This window comes from Nerophis lumbriciformis, linkage group LG09 (genome assembly GCF_033978685.3).
Source record: "Nerophis lumbriciformis linkage group LG09, RoL_Nlum_v2.1, whole genome shotgun sequence".
NCBI classification, from domain to species: domain Eukaryota; kingdom Metazoa; phylum Chordata; class Actinopteri; order Syngnathiformes; family Syngnathidae; genus Nerophis; species Nerophis lumbriciformis.
This window is the reverse complement of record NC_084556.2, coordinates 11,200,914-11,225,088: the sequence shown is the minus strand read 5'-3', so window position 1 is coordinate 11,225,088 and position 24,175 is coordinate 11,200,914. Positions and strand designations below refer to the sequence as shown.

The 24,175-nt window shown below is 33.6% G+C and overlaps 1 protein-coding gene across 1 annotated transcript; it reads right to left on the bottom strand.

The window, feature by feature from the left end:
• Positions 1 to 7: 7 nt before the first annotated feature.
• Positions 8 to 23,207, bottom strand: adgrg4b (adhesion G protein-coupled receptor G4b). Its single transcript, XM_061962576.2, has 17 exons — positions 23,065 to 23,207; positions 22,865 to 22,994; positions 17,921 to 18,021; positions 17,652 to 17,856; positions 17,413 to 17,578; positions 11,191 to 11,328; positions 10,976 to 11,101; positions 10,868 to 10,913; positions 10,678 to 10,781; positions 4,840 to 4,961; positions 4,498 to 4,766; positions 4,326 to 4,431; positions 4,164 to 4,242; positions 959 to 1,160; positions 776 to 877; positions 567 to 707; positions 8 to 483 (listed from the first exon to the last, which is right to left on the bottom strand). The coding sequence occupies exons 1-17, from the start codon at positions 23,141 to 23,143 to the stop codon at positions 356 to 358; spliced, it is 2,244 nt and encodes a 747-aa protein (XP_061818560.2). The 5' UTR covers positions 23,144 to 23,207; the 3' UTR covers positions 8 to 355.
• Between the last annotated feature and the right edge of the window lie 968 nt (positions 23,208 to 24,175).

Below are 24,175 nucleotides of genomic sequence, written 5' to 3'. Positions count from 1 at the left end.
GTCATGATTCACTTTATTACACATATTGGTGAGCTGTTAAATATTAATTTTAATCTGTATAGAAAAGTTAGTAACTAGGCCACACCATAGACACATATCAAAGATGCAGATATAAATGCAGTAAGTGTTTAAGAAATAACGTTTTCCCCCTAAAGTTTAGAAAAAGCAACACGAATCAGACTTGTATCATGTCACATGCGTTTTTATGTGCTTCATGGTCACAATGTCTTTTCACCAGTTGCTTGGCAACAGGCTCCTCCTCAGTCCTGATGCAATGTTTTCATAATGTGGCATTTAGCCGAAACAATGAACAAGAGCGCTGCATGATACAATTAGGGAGAATTATTTAAGCTTTTCAGTGTCGACTGGGTTCTACAGCTGGGTGGGGGGGTTCCATAGCCCTGGTGGTGGGGTTAGGCAGGGCGCCCACACCTGGATAGCTCATCTGGGCACGTGGGAAAGTCAAGGGATCCATAAAAAGACCTGCAGGATTGATTTAAATATCCTAATAAGAAACTGCATAAACTCCCATTGAGGCTTAAAACATAATCAGTGGTGGTCCTCACCCAGGTCAAGTCTCTTGCAGGACCAGCCCCTCTGGCTGGACTCATAGGACGCCGAGGTGCTGTCAGTGGCGCTGGATTTGACTGAGTGGACCGACGGAACCCTTTGTCTGGGTTTAGCAACGGATGCAGAGTGGCTCAACTCTGAAAGACAGGTTCAACATTCAATAACAACATCTCCCGTTGACTGACTTATACCTGGGGAAAAGTACCAGAGTGTTCCTCAAGTCGAAATTTCCCTAAGCACAGATGGATCCTCCACTGTTTTCTGACAGTTTCCTTCATCAGACAGTGGAAGAGGAAGATGAAAATTCCTGGAAAGATAACAAAAACAAAATAATGGAACTACAGCAGCATCCACCGTCACTTAAGGCCGCAAAGTGTGTCACCTTTACCTTGCAGGCTGTTAAGCACGGAGAACATGTACAGAAGAACCAATCGTGCTGGCCCAAAAGTAAAAAAACCCACAGTCCACGTGAGTCCTAGTAACAAAGTCAGAGTAGCAACACCCTTTAGGTTGTGCATCAGTCCTCCACGGGTTCCAGCTGGACTGTTGGCCTGCATGTGCCGGATCTGGATCAGGACCACCACAAAAACCTATATTTGATGGTATTCAGAGGAGAGGTGCATTAATTGTTGGAGGTGTTAAAAAAAAATCTATCCACATCCAAAGTCCATCCATCCATCCATTTTCTACCGCTTGTCCCTTTCGGGGTCGCGGGGGTGCTGGAGCCTATCCCAGCTGCACATCCAAAATGGCAGTTGTTATTTATACGGATTCTAAATCGATTCATTATGAGAAAAAAAGATTTTTAAGAATCAAAGATGTTTTTTAGGCAAATATCCACGCAAACTCCTGTGTATATGACAGCAGCCGAGGGGAGCTTTTAGTAACCTGTTTTGAGAAGGTTTTATTATAATTTTTTTATACCAAATAATATATTGCGAAAATTGGTTTGAATTGAGAATCGTGTTGAATAGAGAATAGATTCTGAATCGAATTGTGAGTTGTTAAAATATTCCCTTTTTTAATTATTAGTGGGGTTAGTGTTATTATTTTGTCATTTCAAAAAAAAAAATACATGTCATCTTACTAAAATAATGCTGAATCTTACTATAATTGATTATATTAGTGGGGATAGTAGGGGTGCATTCCGGAAGATAAGTATAAAAATCCAAGGGAATCGATTTAATTTTATGAAAACTACAAAAAGGAAAACATTTGGATTTAAGAACAGCAAACTTTATATGAAGTTTTACACGTTTAGAAATAAAGATTTTAAGTTGATTTCGCCCGTCTGTGACATCATCAAAACAAAAATGGCTGATACCTACTAAGAAAGGTCACGACAGACGCACCCGCCACAAGACAGTCTAATTCATTACAACACAACAACTTTCAGCTACAGCACTATTGCAAAAGCCACAACGAATAAAAACGACACAACAATGTAGGCCAAAAAAGTAGCGGAGCACGTAACGGCGGATTTTCGGATTACAACAACATGAAATGTGACACGCAACTGGAAAAATTGTTTCATAAGAAAGAAAGAAATAGAAAAGATGGATCAAGGAGGCTATGAAAATTAGGAAGCTGGGGGCTAACGCTATCAACAGGTATGAGGGGACATACATGCATCTGCACACCTGGGATGCTGTCGGTCATCTGCGACGCCAGATCATAGAACAGATACTGTATGGCTGGGTCAGTGGAACTTAATTTAACAGGTAACTCTACTCTTTAAAATGTTAGTTGCTGTACTGGTTAATTCAAACTAAAGTGTTGGTTGCGCTTTATTCAAATAAGATGTGAATTAATTGGCCATTAATTGTTGTTTACTTGCTTGTTTGTATCCATAATTCATTTATACACAATTCCCTTACAAGAAATAAGAGGAATGGTCGGTATAGCTCGGTTGGTAGAGCGGCCGTGCCAGCAACTTGAGGGTTGCAGGTTCGATCCCCGCATCCGCCATCCTAGTTACTGCCATTGTGTCCTTGGGCAAGACACTTTGCCCACCTGCTCCCAGTGCCACCCACACTGGTTTAAATGTAACTTAGATATTGGGTTTCACTATGTAAAGCGCTTTGAGTCACTAAAGAAAAGCGCTATATAAATATAATTCACTTCACTTCACTTTACTTCACAATGTAGGAAACTTCAACTGTAGTGTCAAATATGCAGTATTTATTTCACAGTCATACAGGTTGACTTTTTTTGGCTAAAAAGTTACTGAATCGATTTCAACTCACTGAAGTGTTTCACATTGAATCCTTTTAAAGAAATGAGATCATTCCTGAATAATATCGGCAACCATTAATATCGAATCGTTGTTAAAAGTGATCGTTACATCCCTGAGGGTTAGTATTATTATTTTGTAATTTCAATAAAAAAGATACATGTCATTATCTTACTATATTTGATATTACCTAATTATTTTATTGGGTGTGATTTATATTTTAATAACATTTATTACTATTATTTATTATCACTAGTAGTAGTAATATAATGCATTTTCAAGATTGAATTATAGTGTGTTATTTGATTACATTATTAATACTACAGTATTTTTCTTTAAATCTTGCCCAGTGTTAGTAATACTAATAGTTGTACATTGAAAAATAAGTACCGTATTTTCCGCACTATAAGGCGCACCTTCAATGAATGGCCTATTTTAAAACTTTGTTCATATATAAGGCGCACCGCATTATAAGGCGCATAGAATAGACGCTACAGTAGAGGCTGGGGTTACGTTATGCATCCCGTAGTTGCGAGACCTGTTGTGGCTCAATATTGGTCCATATATAAGGCGCACCAGATTATAAGCTTTTGAGAAAATTGGAGGTTTTTAGGTGCGCCTTATAGTGCGGAAAATACGGTAATACAATACAATTATGTTGAATTGTATTTTTTATACTTGTAATATTACTGTTTTTTAATTATATTTTATGTACTTTAAATACTGATTTTTTTTCATATTAATTATGGGTAGTACTAATAGTATACAGTATATAACCTTCAATAAAATACTTGTACCGTATTTTTCGGAGTACAAGTCGCACCGGAGTATAAGTCGCACGTGCCGGAAATGCATAATAAAGAAGGAAAAAAACATAAATCGCACTGGAGCCCGGCCAAACTAGGAAAAAAACTGCGACTTACAGTCCGAAAAATACGGTATTTAATATATTGGAATTAAAATAATACATTTCCAATATTTTAGGTCATAATGATTTGATTATATTACACAAATATATCAATATATTTGTTTTGAATTTTCAGTTATACTCTAGTATGATGAAAAAAATCTATTAAATAATACACTACATATTCGAAAATATATGATTAAATTATAAAAATATTTTTAATACATTTTCTAAATCTAATATTTGAAGACTAGCTCTAGTCCACACCACTGCATACTACAATCACATCACACCAAAAGTGATGTATATTAGAGTATGTAAGCGTCCCTAATGTTGTGGCCAGTAAGGGTATTTTTTTAATAGATGCTATTATGAATCCCAAAGGGAAATCCGCGCTTTCATGTAGGATAAGTTAAAACTGCTAGCAAGTAATAGATACGAAGTGTGACTTACAGCAATATTAAAGAGGAACACCAGCAAGGCGTAGGCGACCACAGACACGTAGAAAGTGATGTCATCCTGAAGCCAACAGCTGTAGACATAATGGTGGTAAAATCAGTATAAAAATAAATTATGATTTCTCGCTCTGTTTGTAAGCGCTTAATGTCAACCTACAAGTTGTCAAGTGGCTCCAGGCTGGTAGGAGCATCCGGGTAGAGTTGGCTGCCATATGCTTCTCTGTTGACAACGAACACCAGCACACAAATGACCAAGGGGAGGCCTGGAAATATGATCACAAACATGTTTGACTCCCCTCAGTATTCAAAAGTTGCCGCCTTTAACTCACCCCATCCCAGAGCACAGAACTTGAGTATGTAGGCAGGCACGTAGGCGTTGAAGACCTTAACGAGGGCGAAGTACATGTTGACGCCCTCCAGTCCCATCCAGGTGAAGGACGCCAGCAGGAAGTAGTGGAGCGCTGCTGCGGCGGCCACGCAGAGGCCTTCCACACCCCAGGTGGAGAGCCAGGAGTTGAGCAGGAACGCCAGGTTCAGACCCAGCAGCGCCAGCGAGAGGTTGATGAGGATCTTGGAAGGGTAGTCTCGACGGAGCTTCCTAGAGGACGTGGAAGAGAAGACGTTTTAAAAGTCCATCCTTATATACCTATTGTAACATCTTGGAGTCTTACGCAAAAGCTGTGTACGTGAGGACCGTGATTCCTAAAAAGAGTGTTGAAACTCCGCAGCCGACGTAGGTGATGATCGTCAACACATGCTCATTAGCCTGGTCCACTGGAGCCCTGGAGACATCCTACTCACGCACACACATCAAGGCTCGTTACAGCCTCCATACGCGGAATCTGGACATTAGGTACACATGCATCTAATGAGGTCCAATAAAAGAGCGTGATCAATAGTAGAAATGCATATCTATGTAGCGCTATTCATTTTGTTAAGAAAATCAGTTGATATTGTATCGACTATCGAATAATTATGTACAATGTGTGAGAAAATTCTTATTCATTTTGTACTAAAGCCTGCTATTTTTTTACATTCTAAAATGGTAAATTATTATAAAAGCATATATTTGTTTTATATGTTCAAAAACATACTTAGTCTGGTGATAACTTCAAAATCTTAAAACTTTCAAGCTATGCAATTTGTGAGAAAATCTACATTTTGTTTTCTTAAAATAAAATCTGCCAAATGTGTCATATTTCCAAAATCCTACTAATATAGTGCAAGAACCTTTTATTAAATTGTGTACAAATTTAAACTAGAGTCTACTGAGGACTTCAGGATATTCAGCTACAGTAGGTCTGGATTAGTTTTTGCCTCATTAATGGGAGAATCCTGCGTGTGAATGAAGCATTAAGGAGTGGGGGGTTGGGTAATGTATCCAAGACTAGGTGCAGTGTGCTGAAACAAAATCCTACAGAAATCTTTTGCAAATTTCTGTTAATTTTGTACACATTTCTATTGATTTTGTACAAACCCCTATAAAAATCTTGTCTATTGATTTTGTACACAACTCTACTAAAATCTTTTGCAAATTTAGATGGATTTTTGTCCAAAATCCTACTAAAATCTTTTGCAAACTTCTATTGATTTTGTACAAACTCCTATACAAATCTGGTTTTTAGATTTTGTACAAAATTCTACTAAAATCTTGTGAAAATAATTATTGATTTTTGTCCAAAATCCTACTAAAATCTTTTGCATATTTTGCCCAAAATCTTACAAAAATCTTTTGCAAATGTATATTGATTTTGTACAAAGTCCTACTAAAAGCTTGTGCAACTATGCATTGATTTTTGTCCAAAATCCTACAAAAACTGTTGCAAGTTTCTATTGATGTCTCACTAAATCATACTACAATCTTGAGCAACTATTTTATTGGTCCAAAATCCTACTGAAATATTTTGCAAATATCTATTGATTTTGTAAAAAAAAAAAAATCCAACTAAAATCTTGTGCAAATATCTATTAATTTTGTACAAAATCCTATGAAAATCTTCTGCAAATATTTATTGGTTTTGTACAAAATTCTACTAAAATCATGTGCAAATATCTATTAATTTTGTACAAAATCCTATGAAAATCTTCTGCAAATATTTATTGGTTTTGTACACAATTCTACTAAAATCATGTGCAAATGTCTTAATTTTGTCCAAAATCCAACTAAAATTTTGCGAGAACTTTGTCTTCTATTAAAAATGTTTAAATTACAAGGCATTGTTAGAATGTTGATCAGAAATGTACAAAATCCCATTCAAGTTGTATAAATACCTGTTTTGCACAAGTAATACTAACATCTTGAATAACATCTTGTAATAATAATGTAGAAAATCATACTAAAGTCTAATGACTTTGTGTTGTTACTTTGTAAGAAGCTTTATTCAGTTTGTACGAACTACTAACATCTGAGAACATCAACAGTATGTATGTCAGTGGTTCTTAACCTGGGTTCGATCGAACCCTAGGGGTTCGGTGAGTCGGCCTCAGGGGTTCGGCGGAGGTCAAGACACGCCCGACTCATCGTGTAAACAAAAACTTCTCCCTATCGGCGTATTATGGATACCCCCAAACAATGTTCCTTCTAATTTTCCATATGTGTGAGCAAACGCAAAAACTCCTTGAGCATTCAGTGGAGCACATGTGAGCGACATCAGACGTGCACATGCACTGTGGTCACACCTGCAGCACACCTGTCCCAAACCTGACTAAATAACAAGTTCAATGTTTTATTATTATAATCAAATGACAGCAGTCATTTCCATGAGATTATTTTCTAATATAAGTGTTTTGGCTCACTTACAATGACTATAACATATTGTTTTTCATGAGCTGTGTACTAGTATTATATGTCTGGGTGGGGGTCCTGTTTTGGAAATAATGTGTGTCCCTTTCAGATATCGCATTTAGTTCTCATTAAAACATTCACATGTTGCACAATGAGACGTAAACATGGGATCATGTGTACATTCCTGTAACTTTCTGTTTGTAAAATATACCTTTATTACCGGTAGTATTCCTTTAATATAACAACATAATTTTATGATTACGGTTCGGGTTCGGTGAAAGAGCATATGAAATTGGTGGGGTTCAATGTGTATTTTTTTTTGCAAAATCTGACTTAAGCCTTGCGAGGATATCTGTATATTTTGTACAAAATCTTATTAAATTAGTGGGAAAAAAATCTATGTTTTGTACATAACCATACCTGCCAACTACTCCGGTTTTCCCGTAATTAGTACGGTTTTCATCAACCTATTCCGGGTTACGGTTGCAGTGATAAAAAATACGGTTTTTCATTAATTAAAAAAAAAAATTTAAAAAAAAGTTTTATTCACGAAATCGCGTAACAACAATGACAATCGACACTGCTTCCCGTAACTTCCTATCGAGCCATTCCGAATGCCATGCGCGAGGCTATTTATAGCACCGCTGCCAAGCACGAGGCACCTGTTGTCATTGTTTCCAAACGAGCGAACGATCATGGAATCAGCCGGAGAAAAATCGCAAACGAGTCTTAAACCGAAAAGAAAACTGCAGTCATTCCGTGAAGAATATTCAAAAGCCTATCCGGGAATAATTATCCGTTCCAAAAAGGGTGAAAACTACGCGAATTGCACCTTGTGCAGACAAGATTTTTCGATCGGACACGGAGGAATTAGCGATGTAAAAGACCACGTTGGGACAAAAAAACACAAGTCTAATGCCGTTGCTAGCGATACAAGTGGAAAGCTTTCAACGTTTTTCGGATTTTAGCCACAAAAAAGTAATGACACCAATGTTATCTATTGGAATTGTTTAGTACTGTTATACTGTTAAAAGTGTTTATACTATTTATGCTTTCAAGTCCAAGTTGAAGAAATCTTGTTAAATGTTGACAGCATAACTACCAAAATACAGAAGTATGTCCTTAATATTTTTGCAGTGCTATTTCTGTTGAAAAGTTAAAATGATTACATTAGAGATGTGATGTGCCACTTTTCAAGTGTCTGATGGCTTAAATACATTTTCATAAATGTTTCATATTTTGAATTCTTTTGAAAGGCTTACAAAAAAACTACATTTAAATTGTAATTCCATGCTATTGACAGGACTATTAATTTTAATGAAGTTAGCTTACCATGTTTACAGTATGATAATTGTGATAGAAATGTGAATTTTAGGCACAGAATATTTTTTACAATTGAACAAGGCAGTAGATTATACAAGCTTGGACAGAAAGTTAATAATGACACCAATTTTTTTTTAATGGAATTGTTTAGTACTGTTTTACCATTTGTTTACTGTAAAAAGTGTTTATACTGTTTATACTTTCAATTAACAAATTGAAGTCTTGACAGGATAACTGGCATTAACTGTCAAAATAATTTCAAACTATTGAAGTTAGCTTACAGAATAAACATGTCAATCAACCCATATGATTTTTGCTGTAATATTTTTGTTTTGAAAAATCACTGTGACTGATAGAAAAGTGATGGTTTTAGCAACATTTTAACCTGTCTGAATGCTAATAATCATTTTGCGTCGGGGGGCGAACCTGAACCCCCCACCAGGACTTTGTCCTGGACCTACCGGGGCCTGCGGTCCCTGGACCTTGGCTACTAGGTTTTTCTGATTTCAAAAGTTGGCAGGTATGCATAACTATATTAGTCTTTTGAGAATTACAATGTGTACATTTTGTAAAAAAAACTTTTAGTAAATTTTTGTAGAAATCTACACTATTTTGAACAAAATGTTATGAGAACATGTGTATTTTTGTACAAAACCATACTAAATGATTGTAGAAATTACTCTATTTTGAACAAATTGCTACTAAAATATTGTGTGAATGTTGTACAAAATCATGCTGAATTATTGAAGAAAATACTGTTTTTGTACAAAATCATACTAATGATTTGTAAAAATATATTGTATTTTATACTAAATTATACTAGTCTATTTTAAAAAAATCTATTTGGAAATTTTGTACAAAATCTGACTAAAGTCTTGCAAGAAAGTCTGTGTAAATTTGGTACAAAATCTTGTGAGAATATTTGTGTGAATTTTGTACAAAATCATGCTGAATTATTGGAAAAAATTACTGTTTTTGTACAAAATCATACTGTTTTGTAAAAATATATTGTAGTTTATACAAAATTATACTAGTCTTTAAAAAAAATCAAATTTTGTACAAAATCTGACTAAAGACTTGCGAGAAAATCTGTGTACATTTGGTACAAAATCCTGATAAACTTTGAGTAAAATCTAATGTATTTTGCACAAACTCCTACTAAAGTCTTGAAAACAATGTGTAAATTTTGTACGAAATCTTCATAAATAATCGTAAAATCTACTGTATTTTGTGCAAAATCCTACTAAAGTCTTTTGAGAACATCAATGTATAAATGTACAAAATCTGATTAGTCTTGCGAGAATATCTGTGTACATTTTGGAGCAAATCTTAATAAATTAGTGTAAAACTACTGTATTTTGGACAAAATCCTTCTAAAGTCCTGTATGAACATCTATTTGAAAATGTTGTACAAACTCATAATAAATTATTATAAAAAATATATTGGATTTGTAATAAAGCATCTAAAGTTATGAGAAAATCCGTAAGTTTTGTACAAAATACCACAAAAATTTTGTGAGAACATCTAGAAATTATAGTAAAAAAAAAAATTACTGAATTTTGTACGAAATCCTAGTATTGTGAGAACATTTATGTGTAAATTTTGCACAAAATCGTATTCAATTCTTGTAGAAATTGACCGTTTTCAGTACAACATGTAAAAATCCGCTTTTTTTGTGGAACAAAGCCCAAAAAGTCTAGTGAGGAAAATCTATGCATTGGTTTTGTAAAAATATATATTTAGTATAAAAAGAGGGCCACAAAAGTGTCCTGGTCAGGACATTGTGTAGTGGCCTTACCCACAGGTGGTGTCCCGCCTCTGTAACGGCTGGGATACTACTGTAACTCCACAGGTGGGAAATTGCAGAAAAAATGATGTGTTTTACAGGCTGTGCAAAAGCATATGGACACCCTACACTAAGTATTATGTTTTCCTTGCCTCTATCGTGAAAGAGCATATGAAATTGGTGGGGTTCGGTACCTCCAACAAGGTTAAGAACCACTGATGTATGTACTTTAGCTACAACATGTTTGTACAAAATCTGACTAAAGTCTTTTAAAAAGTTCAATTTACTAAAAAAATTTATTTTGGTTCTTGTAAGAACACCTCATTTTCTAATGAACCACTACATCATTTGTACACAACCAAGATCAGTATGTTTTTATTTTGTACAAAATCTTACTAAAATGTTGTATTTTGTACAAAATTGCACCAACGTCCGTTTCTAATAATTCAGACAACCTTACATGTATTTGGTAGCACAAGAGGGGCACTCTGTATTATTATTTTTTTAATTTGATAATCACCCATAAGGCAGGTGTGTCTAATGAAGTGTTTCTGTGTGTGTGTGTGTGTGTGTGCGTTCGTGTGTGTGTGTGTACAACGTATAATAAGAAGTACCAGAAGAATTCCAAAGTGTGTGAGATGATCACACAGGCATGTTGTGAAGTCACGGCTACTGTTGTGTTTTCTGCAACCATGAGGGTCCCAGCCTCCTTGTCCATCTGAGGGAAAACACACACACACACACACACACGCACGCCATAGAGGGCAGCAAAGTGATGGAGTTCATGTTGAAATCAGCTCTTACTGTTTTTATTGAAGTTCCAATACACACACGTTGTGTCCATGTGTGGCTGAAAGCGAGTTAGTGTTATTAGAGTTGCCAGTAGTGACGATTGGCGTGTGTTCTTCTTACATAACTGGGTTGGAGGTGTTGCAGCAGGACTGTGATGTTGTCTTGGAGGTCTTTTATTTGACAGCTGGTGTTGCTCACACTGGCTGACACCACAAAGCTGTTGAGGATCTGCTTCATGTGGTTGTCCTCAAAAGAAACACACAAAATATTTCAGTCATCACTTTTTTTTGGTGGTGAGGGTTAGGGGCAGACTAGGATTTCTATGATCGGACTACCCGGAAGAGTTGCGGAACGCCGTAGAACTGAAACTGGACCCTCGGTGAGCTCTGGTTGGATGGGAAGCTGTGTTGCAAGATGGAGGGCAGGGAGATGAAAGCCACTGTGTCTTTCAGAGGGAGCCTGTTAAGGAAAACCTAAGACATAAACAATAGTCAGACAAAACAACAACAAACTAAATATATTCCATATTTGCTGAAATAATTGCCTGTAGTCATATAGATGCCGTGTCTCTATTAATCACCTTGTGCATCCACTTCAATAAATAAACGCCATACTTCAAGTTAACGCCTCCTTTCTACAGCATTCTAGCACCATTTGTCGTAGGACACGTTTTTACCACGACGGCAGACATGGCATCTGTAAAGCTGCTGTTTGCAATGGCAATCTATCTCAGTAGTTTGTACAATTGGGCATCATGCTCACCCTCCATTAGTCCGTCAGGTGAGAACATCATGTACAAACCCCGTTTCCATATGAGTTGGGAAATTGTGTTGGATGTAAATGTAAACGGAATACAATGATTTGCAAATCCTTTTCAACCCATATTCAGTTGAATGCACTACAAAGACAACATATTTGATGTTCAAACTGATAAACATTTTTTTTTTTTTTTTTTTGCAAATAATCATAAACTTTAGAATTTGATGCCAGCAACACGTGACAAAGAAGTTGGGAAAGGTGGCAATAAATACTGATAAAGTTGAGGAATGCTCATCAAACACTTATTTGGAACATCCCACAGGTGTGCAGGCTAATTGGGAACAGGTGGGTGCCATGATTGGGTATAAAAACAGCTTCCCAAAAAATGCTCAGTCTTTCACAAGAAAGGATGGGGCGAGGTACACCCCTTTGTCCACAACTGCGTGAGCGAATAGTCAAACAGTTTAAGAACAACGTTTCTCAAAGTGCAATTGCAAGAAATTTAGGGATTTCAACATCTACGGTCCATAATATCATCAAAAGGTTCAGAGAATCTGGAGAAATCACTCCACGTAAGCGGCATGGCCGGAAACCAACATTGAATGACCGTGACCTTCGATCCCTCAGACGGCACTGTATCAAAAACCGACATCAATCTCTAAAGGATATCACCACATGGGCTCAGGAACACTTCAGAAAACCACTGTCACTAAATACAGTTGGTCGCTACATCTGTAAGTGCAAGTTAAAGCTCTACTATGCAAAGCGAAAGCCATTTATCAACAACATCCAGAAACGCCGCCGGCTTCTCTGGGCCCGAGATCATCTAAGATGGACTGATGCAAAGTGGAAAAGTGTTCTGTGGTCTGACGAGTCCACATTTCAAATTGTTTTTGGAAATATTTGACATTGTGTCATCCGGACCAAAGGGGAAGCGAACCATCCAGACTGTTATCGACGCAAAGTTCAAAAGCCAGCATCTGTGATGGAATGGGGGTGCATTAGTGCTAAAGGCATGGGTAACTTACACATCTGTGAAGGCACCATTAATGCTGAAAGGTACATACAGGTTTTGGAACAACATATGCTGCCATCTAAGCGCCGTCTTTTTCATGGACGCCCCAGCTTATTTCAGCAAGACAATGCCAAGCCACATTCAGCACGTGTTACAACAGCGTGGCTTCGTAAAAAAAGAGTGCGGGTACTTTCCTGGCCGCCTGCAGTCCAGACCTGTCTCCCATCGAAAATGTGTGGCGCATTATGAAGCGTAAAATACGACAGCGGAGACCCCGGACTGTTGAACGACTGAAGCTCTACATAAAACAAGAATGGGAAAGAATTCCACTTTCAAAGCTTTCAACAATTAGTTTTCTCAGTTCCCAATCGTTTATTGAGTGTTGTTAAAAGAAAAAGTGATGTAACACAGTGGTGAACATGCCATTTCCCAACTACTTTGGCACGTGTTGCAGCCATGAAATTCTAAGTTTTTTGATTGATTGATTGATTGAAGTTAATTATTATTTGCAAAAAAAAAAAAAAGTTTATGAGTTTGAACATCAAATATCTCATCTTTGTAGTGCATTCAATTGAATATGGGTTGAAAAGGATTTGCAAATCATTGTATTCCGTTTATATTTACATCTAACACAATTTCCCAACTCATATGGAAACGGGGTTTGTATATTTTGGACTAAATTCTCCAAAAAATCCTACTCAAGTCTTTTGAGAAAATTATTGTGTACAAAATCTAACTAAAGTCGTGTGAGAATATCTGTACACATTGTACAAAATCTTGGTAAATAAGTGGGAAAAATCCACATAATTTAATTATAATAAAGTTATTTTGTACACAATTCTACTAAATTCTTGTAAAAAATCTACTCTATTTTGCACAAAATCTTGTGAGAACGTGTAAAAAAAATCTATATTTTTTACAAATTCTGAGAGTATAATAGATTAAAGTAAAAATCTACTGTATTTTGTAGAACATCATACTAAAGTATTTTGAGAACATCAATGTGTATTTTTTTGCAAAATCTGACTTAAGCCTTGCGAGGATATCTGTAAATGTTGTACAAAATCTTATTAAATTAGTGGGAAAAAAAATCTATGTTTTGTACAAAACTATATTAGTCTTTTGAGAATTACAATGTGTACATTTTGTAAAAAACTTTTAGTACATTTTTGTAGAAGTCTACTCTATTTTGAACAAAATATTATGAGAACATGTGTATTTTTGTACAAAACCATACTAAATTATTGTAGAAATTACTCTATTTTGAACAAATTGCTACTAAAATCTTGTGTGAATGTTGTACAAAATCATGCTGAATTATTGAAGATAATACTGTTTTTGTACAAAATCATACTAATGATTTGTAAAAATATAGCTGAGATAGGCTCCAGCGCCCCCCGCGACCCCAAAAGGGAATAAGCGGTAGAAAATGGATGGATGGATATTGTATTTTATACTAAATTATACTAGTCTATTTTAAAAAAATCAATTTGGAAATTTTGTACAGAATCTGACTAAAGTCTTGCGAGAAAATCTGTGTAAATTTGGTACAAAATCCTGATAAATTATAGTAAAATGTAATGTATTTTGTACATCACACTAAAGTATTTTGAGAACATAAACGTATTTTTTTTTTTTTTTTTTACAAACTCTGACTAAAGCCTTGTGAGGATATCTGTACATTTTTCTACAAAATCTTAATTAGTGAAGAAAAATTTACTGTATTTTGTACAAAACTATATTAGTCTTTTTAGAATTACAATGTGTACATTTTGTATAAAATCCTACTAAATTTTTGTAGAAATCTACTCTATTTTGAACAAAATCTTATGTGAACATGTGTAAATTTTGTACAAAACCATACTAAATTCTTGTAGAAATCTACTCTATTTTGAACAACGTGCTACTAAAATCTTGTGAGAATATTTGTTTGAATTTTGTCCAAAACATGCTGAATTATTGAAAAAAAATTACTGTTTTTGTACAAAATCATACTGTTTTGTAAAAATATATTGTAGTTTATACAAAATTATACTAGTCTTTAAAAAAAAAAAAAAAATTGTACAAAATCTGACTAAAGTCTTGCGAGAAAATCTGCATAAATTTGGTACAAAATCCTGATAAAATTTGAGTAAAGTCTAATGTATTTTGCACAAACTCCTACTAAAGTCTTGAAAACAATGTGTAGATTTTGTACGAAATCTTCATAAATAATCGTAAAATCTACTGTATTTTGTACAAAATCCTACTAAAGTCTTTTGAGAACATCAATGTATAAATGTTGTACAAAATCTGATTAGTCTTGCGAGAATATCTGTGTAAATTTTGGAGCAAATCTTAATAAATTAGTGTAAAACTACTGTATTTTGGACAAAATCCTTCTAAAGTCCTGTATGAATATCTATTTGAAAATGTTGTACAAACTCATAACAAATTGTTATAAAAAATATATTGGATTTGTAATAAAGCATCTAAAGTCATGAGAAAATCCGTAAGTTTTGTACAAAATACCACAAAAATGTTGTGAGAACATCTAGAAATTATAGTAAAAAAAAATTACTGAATTTTGTACAAAATCCTAGTATTGTGAGAACATTTATGTGTAAATTTTGCACAAAATCGTATTCAATTCTTGTAGAAATTGACCGTTTTCAGTACAAGATTATTGTAAAAATCCGCTTTTTTTGTGGAACAAAGCCCAAAAAGTCTAGTGAGGAAAATCTATGCATTGGTTTTGTAAAAATATATATTTAGTATAAAAAGAGGGCCACAAAAGTGTCCTGGTCAGGACATTGTGTGATGGCCTTACCCACAGGTGGTGTCCCGCCTCTGTAACGGCTGGGATACTACTGTAACTCCACAGGTGGGAAATTGCAGCAAAAATGATGTGTTTTACAGGCTGTGCAAAAGGGTATGGACACCCTACACTAAGTATTATGTTTTCCTTGCCTTTATCGCAGTGGTGTCAAACCTACGGCCCGAGGGCCGGATCAGGTCCGCGAACAGGTTTTATCCGGCCCGCGGGATGAGTTTGCTAAGTATAAAAATTAACCTGAAATTTTTTAATGAAAGAAACAGCTGTTCCAATTGTGTCCACTAAATGTCACAATAGCAATTCTCTGTATCTTTGTAGATGATGCTACACATGTACAAAATAAAGCACATGATGTTAGTACATCCGTCGAGGAAAATGATCAAACTACATAAAAAACAAACTGTAATTTGATTTTGATATAATTTTTTTTATCTTGATTGATTGAAAATTAACACCAATGAGTTGACTGATGAACATTATTACATTACATTTATTCAGAAAATTTAAATAACGACAAATAAATGATTACCGCAACATGTAGGTGTAAAAAAAAAACATTATGATTTGTAAATTTTCAGAATGTGCTTGTTCTATTTTTAAACAAAGAAAACAATCTGAAATGTTCTTTATCTTTAAGTCAGGGGTCACCAACGCAGTGCCCGCGGGCACCAGGTCGCCCATAAGGACCAGATGAGTCGCCCGCTGGCCTGTTCTAAAAATAGCTCAAATAGCAGCACTTACCAGTGAGTTGCCTCTATTTTTTAAATTGTATTTATTTACTAGCAAGCAGGTCTCACTTTGCTCGACATTTTTAATTCTAAGAGACAAAACTCAAATAGAATTTGAAAATCCAAGAAAATATTTTAAAGACTTGGTCTTCACTTGTTTAAATAAATTCATTTATTTTTTTACTTTTCTTCTTATAACTTTCAGAAAGACAATTTTAGAGAAAAAATACAACCTTAAAAATGATTTTAGGATTTTTAAACACATATACCTTTTTACATTTTAAATTCCTTCCTCTTCTTTCCTGACAATTTAAATCAATGTTCAAGTATTTTTTTTTTTTTTTATTGTAAAGAATAATAAATACATTTTAATGTAATTCTTCATTTTAGCTTCTGTTTTTTTGACGAAGAATATTTGTGAAATATTTCTTCAAATTTATTATGATTAAAATTCCAAAAAGATATTCTGGCAAATCTAGAAAATCTGTAGAATCAAATATAAATCTTATTTCAAAGTCTTTAGAATTTCTTTAAAATTTTTGTTCTGGAAAATCTAGAAGAAATAATGATTTGTCTTTGTTAGAAATATAGCTTGTTATATATTCTAACAAAGTGCAGATTGGATTTTAACCTATTTAAAACATGTCATCACAATTCTAAAATTAATCTTAATCAGGAAAAATTACTAATGATGTTCCATAAATAATTTTTTTAATTTTTCAAAAAGATTCGAATTAGCTAGTTTTTCTCTTCTTTTTTCGGTTGAATTTTGAATTTTAAAGAGTAGAAATTGAAGATAAATTATTTCAAAATTTAATTTTAATTTTTTTAGTGTTTTCTCCTCTTTTAAACCGTTCAATTAAGTGTTTTTTTCATAATTTATTCTCTACAAAAAACCTTCCATAAAAGATAAATATCATTAATTATTATTAATAACATAGAGTTAAAGGTAAATTGAGCAAATTGGCTATTTCTGGCAATTTATTTAAGTGTGTATCAAACTGGTAGCCCTTTGCATTAATCAGTACCCAAGAAGTAGCTCTTGGTTTCAAAAAGGTTGGTGACCCCTGCTTTAAGTTATCGTGCCGTGATTTTACCAGTCTGGCCCACTTGGGACTAGATTTTTCTCCATGTGGCCCCCGATCTAAATTGAGTTTGACACCCCTGCTCTATCGATAAAAGTGACTTTGGTGTATTGGGGACTTCTGACCATTAAACGGATATCCAAGTTTGGACGTACCTCAGGCTCAGAGCCTGGCCCGTCAGAAGACACTCCAAAAGTCAATCCAGCAAACTCTGCCGGAATCACGTCCACCATTGAGACCACCACGGCTGGAGCGACCAGACTGGATATGTCCTCCTGTCCCACCATGTGGTCTCCTACAGCCTCTGTGATGTTCAGAATCCTGGAGGACGCCACAGAGAAGATACGTTGTACTATCGTCGTGTTTCGCCGTGTCGACACATCGGTTACGTTACGTGTTAGTGAAGGGTGAGAGGAAGCTGCGAGTCTCCAGGATGTACGAGATGGTGTTGATGACCGCCTCGCCCAGGATTGAGGTCACCACGCAGACAACCACTACCTCCTTCAGCTTGCTGAGCACCACCTTCAGCTCCTGGTAGCTGAGCTTGGAGCGGTTGCTCAGTAAACTTTGCATCATCTCCACCACGTCCAGGGCATTCCCTGCACATCAATACTACATTTTTGAATTATTCATAAATAAAAAACGCACAAGATTGAAAATGACCTGGAGTGACTTCCACGTCATCAAGATCACAGATGCTTTCCACCACTAAGGGGCACTCTTGCAGGTCTGGGGCCATCCACCGGGTGCTGAGGCTCAGTTTACTAGTAGAGAAAGACATTTCTTTTGTTGACATTTTCCAGAAATACTTTTCTCAAATAGGTCGTGTGACTGACTATCGCTACAGCGCTCCGGTTTAATGCTTTTATGACACTAACTGAGTCAACACAGGGAAATATATAGCAGCGGATGCAATCACAACTCAAATAGACACAAATTTATTGAGACCTTGTGTTGACACAAACTACACAATGAGTTGCCTCCAAGTACACATTCTGCACTGTGTTCTCATGGCAGGAAAAACAGGATGAAATACTTCATCTAGTCTCAAATGTGGACCATTTGTACAATAAATACTAAAGTTATATGAGAACATTTAATTTTGGAGAAAAAAAAATACAATAAATACTATAAAGTTTTATGAGAACATCTGTTAATTTTTTGCAAAAAATAGTCTTATGAGAACATCTGTTAATGTTTTGCTAAAAATAAAGTTTTATGAAAACATCTGTTAATTTTGTACAAAATGTTACTAAAGTCTTAAGAAAACGTGTTAATTTCGTACAAAAAATACTATTAAAGTCACAGAACATATGTTAATTTTGTACAAAAAATACTATTATTCTCATTAAAACATATGCTTGTTTTGTACAAAAAATACTAAAGTCTTATGAGATCATCTCTTAATGTGTAAAAAAAATAATACTAAAGTCTCAGAACATATTTTATTTTGTAAAAAAAAAAATACTAAAGTCTCATGAGAACATTTGATCATTTTGTACAAAAAATACTAAAGTCTTTTGAGAACATCTCTTAATGTTGCACAAAAAATACTGTTAATTTCGTACAAAAAATACTACTAAAGTCTCATTAGAACATGTTAATTTCGTACAAAAAATACTACTAAAGTCTCATTAGAACATGCTAATTTCGTACAAAAAATACTACTAAAGTCTAATGAGAAGACCTGTTAATTTTATGCAAAAAATACTACAAAAGTCAAATGAGAAGATCTGTTAATTTTATGCAAAAAATACTAGTAAAGTCTAATGAGAAGATCAGTTATTTTTGTACAAAAATACTATGAATGTCTCATTAGAACATATTTACATTTTGTACAAAAATACTAAAGTCTCATGAGAACATTTGTTAATTTTGTACAAAAAATACTAAAGTCTAATGAGAACATCTCTTAATGTTGTACAAAACATACTACTAAAGTCTCAGAACATATGTTAATTTTGTACAAAAAATACTACCAAAGTCTCATTAGAACGTGTTAATTTTGTACAAAACATACTAAAGTCTTATGAAAACATCTGGTAATTGTGTACAAAAAATACAACTAAAGTCTCAGAACATATTTTAATTTTGTACAAAAATACTAAAGTTTCATAAGGCAATGTGTTAATTGTGTACAAAAAATACCACAAAAGTCTTTTGAGAACATCTGTTACTTTTGTACAAAAAATACTAAAGTCTCAGAAAGTCTGTGTTTTTGTACAAAAAATACTACTAAAGTCTTATGAGAACATCTGTTTGTGTTGTACAAAAATACCACTAAAGTCTTATGAGAATATCTGTTAATGTTGTACAAAACATACTACTAAAGTCTCAGAACATATGTTAATTTTGTACAAAAAATACTACCAAAGTCTCATTAGAACGTGTTAATTTTGTAGAAAACATACTACTAAAGTCTTATGAAAACATCTGGTAATTGTGTACAAAAAATACAACTAAAGTCTCAGAACATATTTTAATTTTGTACAAAAATACTAAAGTTTCATAAGGCAATGTGTTAATTGTGTACAAAAAATACCACAAAAGTCTTTTGAGAACATCTGTTACTTTTGTACAAAAAATACTAAAGTCTCAGAAAGTCTGTGTTTTTGTACAAAAAATACTACTAAAGTCTTATGAGAACATCTGTTTGTGTTGTACAAAAATACCACTAAAGTCTTATGAGAATATCTGTTAATTTTGTACAAAACATACTACTAAAGTCTTATGAAAACATCTGGTAATTTTGTTCGAAAAATACTACTAAAGTCTAATGAGAAGATCTGTTAATTTTGTATAAAAATACTACTAATGTCTCATTAGAACATATTTCAATTTTGTACAAAAATACTAAAGTCTCATGAGAATATTTGTTAATTTTGTACAAAAAATACTACTAAAGTCTCATTAGAACGTATTAATTTTGTATAAAAAATACTATTAAAGTCTTACGAAAAGATCTGTTAATTTTGTACAAAACATACTACTAAAGTTTTATGAAAACATCTGGTAATTTTTTCAAAAAATACAACTAAAGTCTCATTAGAACATATTTTGATTTTGTACAAAAACACTAAAGTCTCATAAGAAAATGTGTTAATTTTGTACAAAAAATACTACTAAAGTCTCATTACATCTGTTATTTTGTACAAAAAATACTATTAAAATCTTATGACAACATCTGTTAATTTTGTACAAAAAATACCACGAAAGTCTTTTGAGAACATCTGTTACTTTTGTACAAAAAACACTAAAGTCTCAGAAGTCTGTGTTTTTGTAGAAAAAATACTACGAAAGTCTTATGAGAACATCTGTATTTTTTGATGAAGTCTTGGTAAAGCAGGGTTGCCCAAATATTTTGCTTTCAAGGGTCAAAGTGAAAATGTGCTAATGGCCTGCGGGCTCAATTTAAGTGTGAGACACAAACAGGTGAGATGTAAATAATAATTGTCCTTTAATTAGTGCAAAAAATAACATTGATAGAAGGAGGCTAAATTGTGGCCCTAAGCAGGATTTTATTTGGAGGCCCCTCCTCAAAAGTATTTCACACTTTTTTGTATGAAAAGATTTTATTCAAACTTTATTTGATATTATGCATGTTTTGGACTAAAACTATTTCATGGGAAATAAATTGCGGAATAATTGTTTTTCCGTTAGTACCAAAGTACAAGTAAAATTTTAGAGCGAGGTTCATTCCACCTCTCCCTGCAGGGATTGAAGCCACTATGTATGTTCTGCAAGACTGAGAGCATCAATACTGTGTGCCACAGACAGCATTTGCAATGATATTGTTAGCAGTGACGGAGCAGGAATGGGTTTGCTGTAAAATTGCATATGAAGTGCCCTGTCATTCATTAACTAACATTTTACATGCACTTCTTCACACAAAATAGGGCCACCCACAGGTTGTGGGGCCTTACGCACAGCGTTTGATCTGCAGATAGGGGGGCCCTGGATAGATGGAAATTAGTTAGCCATCAATGATTGTATGAGCTTGAAAAAATTCAGTCTAAATATATATTAAATTTGGGTGAGGCCAAACAAAACAACTCGGTGGGACAGATTTGGCCCACAGGCCCCACTGTGGGTGCTCATGTATTAAAGTTTTGTGTGAGCATCTGTCTATGGATCAATTATCTAGTTTGTACAAAATTCTACTTTGTAAGACCAATGATATATTATCTTTGTAGTTTGTACAAAATTCCAAAAATATATTTTTTAAATCAATTACTTTAATTTTTTTTTAATCCTTTAAACAATCTGTTTTAAATGTCTATTAATGTTGTTAAAAATCCTACAAAAATATTTTTAAGATATCAATTAGTTTTGTACAAAATCCTACAAAAATATGTTTTAAATAGCTATTAAAAAATCCTTTAAAAAAATATTTTATATGTATTATTTTGTAGAAATTACTATTTGTGCAAATACCACTATGGGTGCCCTTGTAATAAAGTTTTGTGTGAGCATCTGTTCATGGATTAATTATCTAGTTTGTACAAAATTTTACTTTGTATGAACAATGATCCATTATCTTTGTAGTTCGTACAAAATTCCATATCTACCTCTTGTGAGAACATTGGTATTTTCTTTTTTTTTGTATGAAATCTTAAATTAATCTTTTTTTATTATATATTAATTTTGTACAAAACCCTACAAAAATTAATTTTTTAAATCGATCATTTTTTTTAAAATCCTTTAAACAATCTATTTTAAATGTCTATTAATGTTGTTAAAAATCCTACAAAAATATTTTTCAGATATCAATTAATTTTGTACAAAATCCTACAAAAATATTTTTTAAATAGCTATTAAAAAATCCTAAAAAAACATTTTTTTATATGTATTATTTTGTACAAATTACTATTATATGTGCAAAATACCACTATGGGTGCCCATATAATAAAGTTTTGTGTGAGCATCTGTCCATGGATTAATTATCTAGTTTCTACAAAATTCTACTTTGTAAGAACAATGATCTATTATCTTTGTAGTTTGTACAAAATTTCATATCTACCTCTTGTGAGAACATTGGTTTTTTTCTTTTTTTTGTACGAAATCTTAAATTAATCTTATTTTATTGTAGATTAATTTTGTACAAAACCCTACAAAAATATAGTTTTTTTAATCGATTACTTTTATTCAAAAAAATCCTTTAAACAATCTGTTTTAAATATCTATTAATGTTGTTAAAAATCCTACAAAAAATATTTTTCAGATATCAATTAATTTTGTACAAAATCCTACAAAAATATTTTTTAAATAGCTATTAAAAAATCCTAAAAAAAAATGTTTTGGTATGTATTCATTTTTTACAAATGACCAGCACCCCCCGCGACCCCAAAAGGGACAAGCGGTACAAAATGGATGGATGGATGGATGGATGGACTATTTTTTGTGCAAAATACTACCAAGGTCTTTAAAGTAAGTCTTGTGAAAATATACAGGTAGATTAATTGTGTACTCATTAGAATATTATTTAATTTTTTTATTTTTATTTTTACAAAAGGTTTCATGAGAATTTTTTTTGATTTTGTACAAAATCACCCTAAAGTCTTGTGAGAAAAAGTATTATTTGGTAGAAAGAGTGTGTAAGGTTCTCACCAGTGTCTGGTAGCGTGGCGTTGAGTGTTTTTTGGACAAGGCTGAGAAGCATTTTTCCCACCCTTGGTTTCAGGCCACTCAAAGAGACCTTTTCTCGTCTGCTGGGTCTCTGATTGACAGCTCACAACCACTGAGGACATGAGACACAAGATGAGGTCACGCGACCTTCTTGAACACTCAGCCTTTTTGCCTTTGCTTACAGATGCGGCTTATTTGTATGTCTTGGGTCGCTATGGCGACGTCGCCGTGGCTGTAAGGCGCCAGCAGCAGGTGTCGCATCTGCTCTTCTACTTCCTGTGTGAGTGACAGCTTCACCTCAACATGGAAGATGAAGCTCTCTCTGCAAACAGTCAATATGATCAATAATCCAAATAATGTCACTATATTACAGTTTACTTCAGTTTAATGTGTTGTATACCTGGACACAATTTTCGAAGACACCTAGGAACAAAACAAAAATACGATGTAATTGAATTACTCAATCAGGTGTTTAGCTAATAATGTTACACACACACAGTATAAACAATGACACATATTTAGTCATAAGTTATATTATTAGGAAAATTCTAAAAATATTATAAAATATTTTAGTATATATAGTGGCAAGGGGCTTTATTTCCTCAACTACAGAGAATACTCGGCATTTATTGCAAAGGAGGCCTTTATTTTTACAAATGCATTTTTAGAAAAGTGTGGTATAATACTACATATACGGTAGTTTAGACTTAGACTTAGACAAACTTTATTGATCCACAAGGGAAATTGTTCCACACAGTAGCTCAGTTTCAAAGGATGGAAAGGGTGAGGATAGAAAGGATAATGCAGGTATTAATTCAACAAAAAATGTACCATAGTAGCAATATAAAATATAACATCTATGTAGTATTTACACATTATATATACAGAATAAAATATACACTGATATATTATACTATATTTTCATATAATATATACAATATATAACAAATCCGAATTACCATGAACAAAATTACAGTATTTATAACAGCTGCAGCAAAAAAAAATTATGAAAAATGTTGATATTGATAGTTAGATTTTTTTTTTTTTACAAATAAATAAACTTACACAATGAATTAAATTTACGTTAATTTAAAAAAAAAAAAAATCAAACACAATTGTTATGTTATTATGCTTTATTATATGAAGTTACATTATTTCATTATAGGTCAAGGGCACTTTTCTGTTAGAGTTAAGGTGTTTACTTTGTTTTTTTAAAATAGCAAAATATTATATGTACATATAATGTTTTGTGTAATGCAACAAAATACAATTGCATAACTGAAAATATAATTA

What these genes read in the sequence shown, in the direction of transcription:
- adgrg4b (XM_061962576.2), bottom strand. Translation starts at nt 23,143, where the DNA reads ATGCGACACCTGCTGCTGGCGCCTTACAGCCACGGCGACGTCGCCATA. An exon ending in CTCTCACCCTTCACTAACAC is followed by an intron (nt 17,579 to 17,651) that starts GTAACGTAACCG and finishes GGCGTCCTCCAG; the next exon opens with GATTCTGAACATCACAGAGG. An exon ending in GGCCAGGCTCTGAGCCTGAG is followed by an intron (nt 11,329 to 17,412) that starts GTACGTCCAAAC and finishes TTTATGTCTTAG; the next exon opens with GTTTTCCTTAACAGGCTCCC.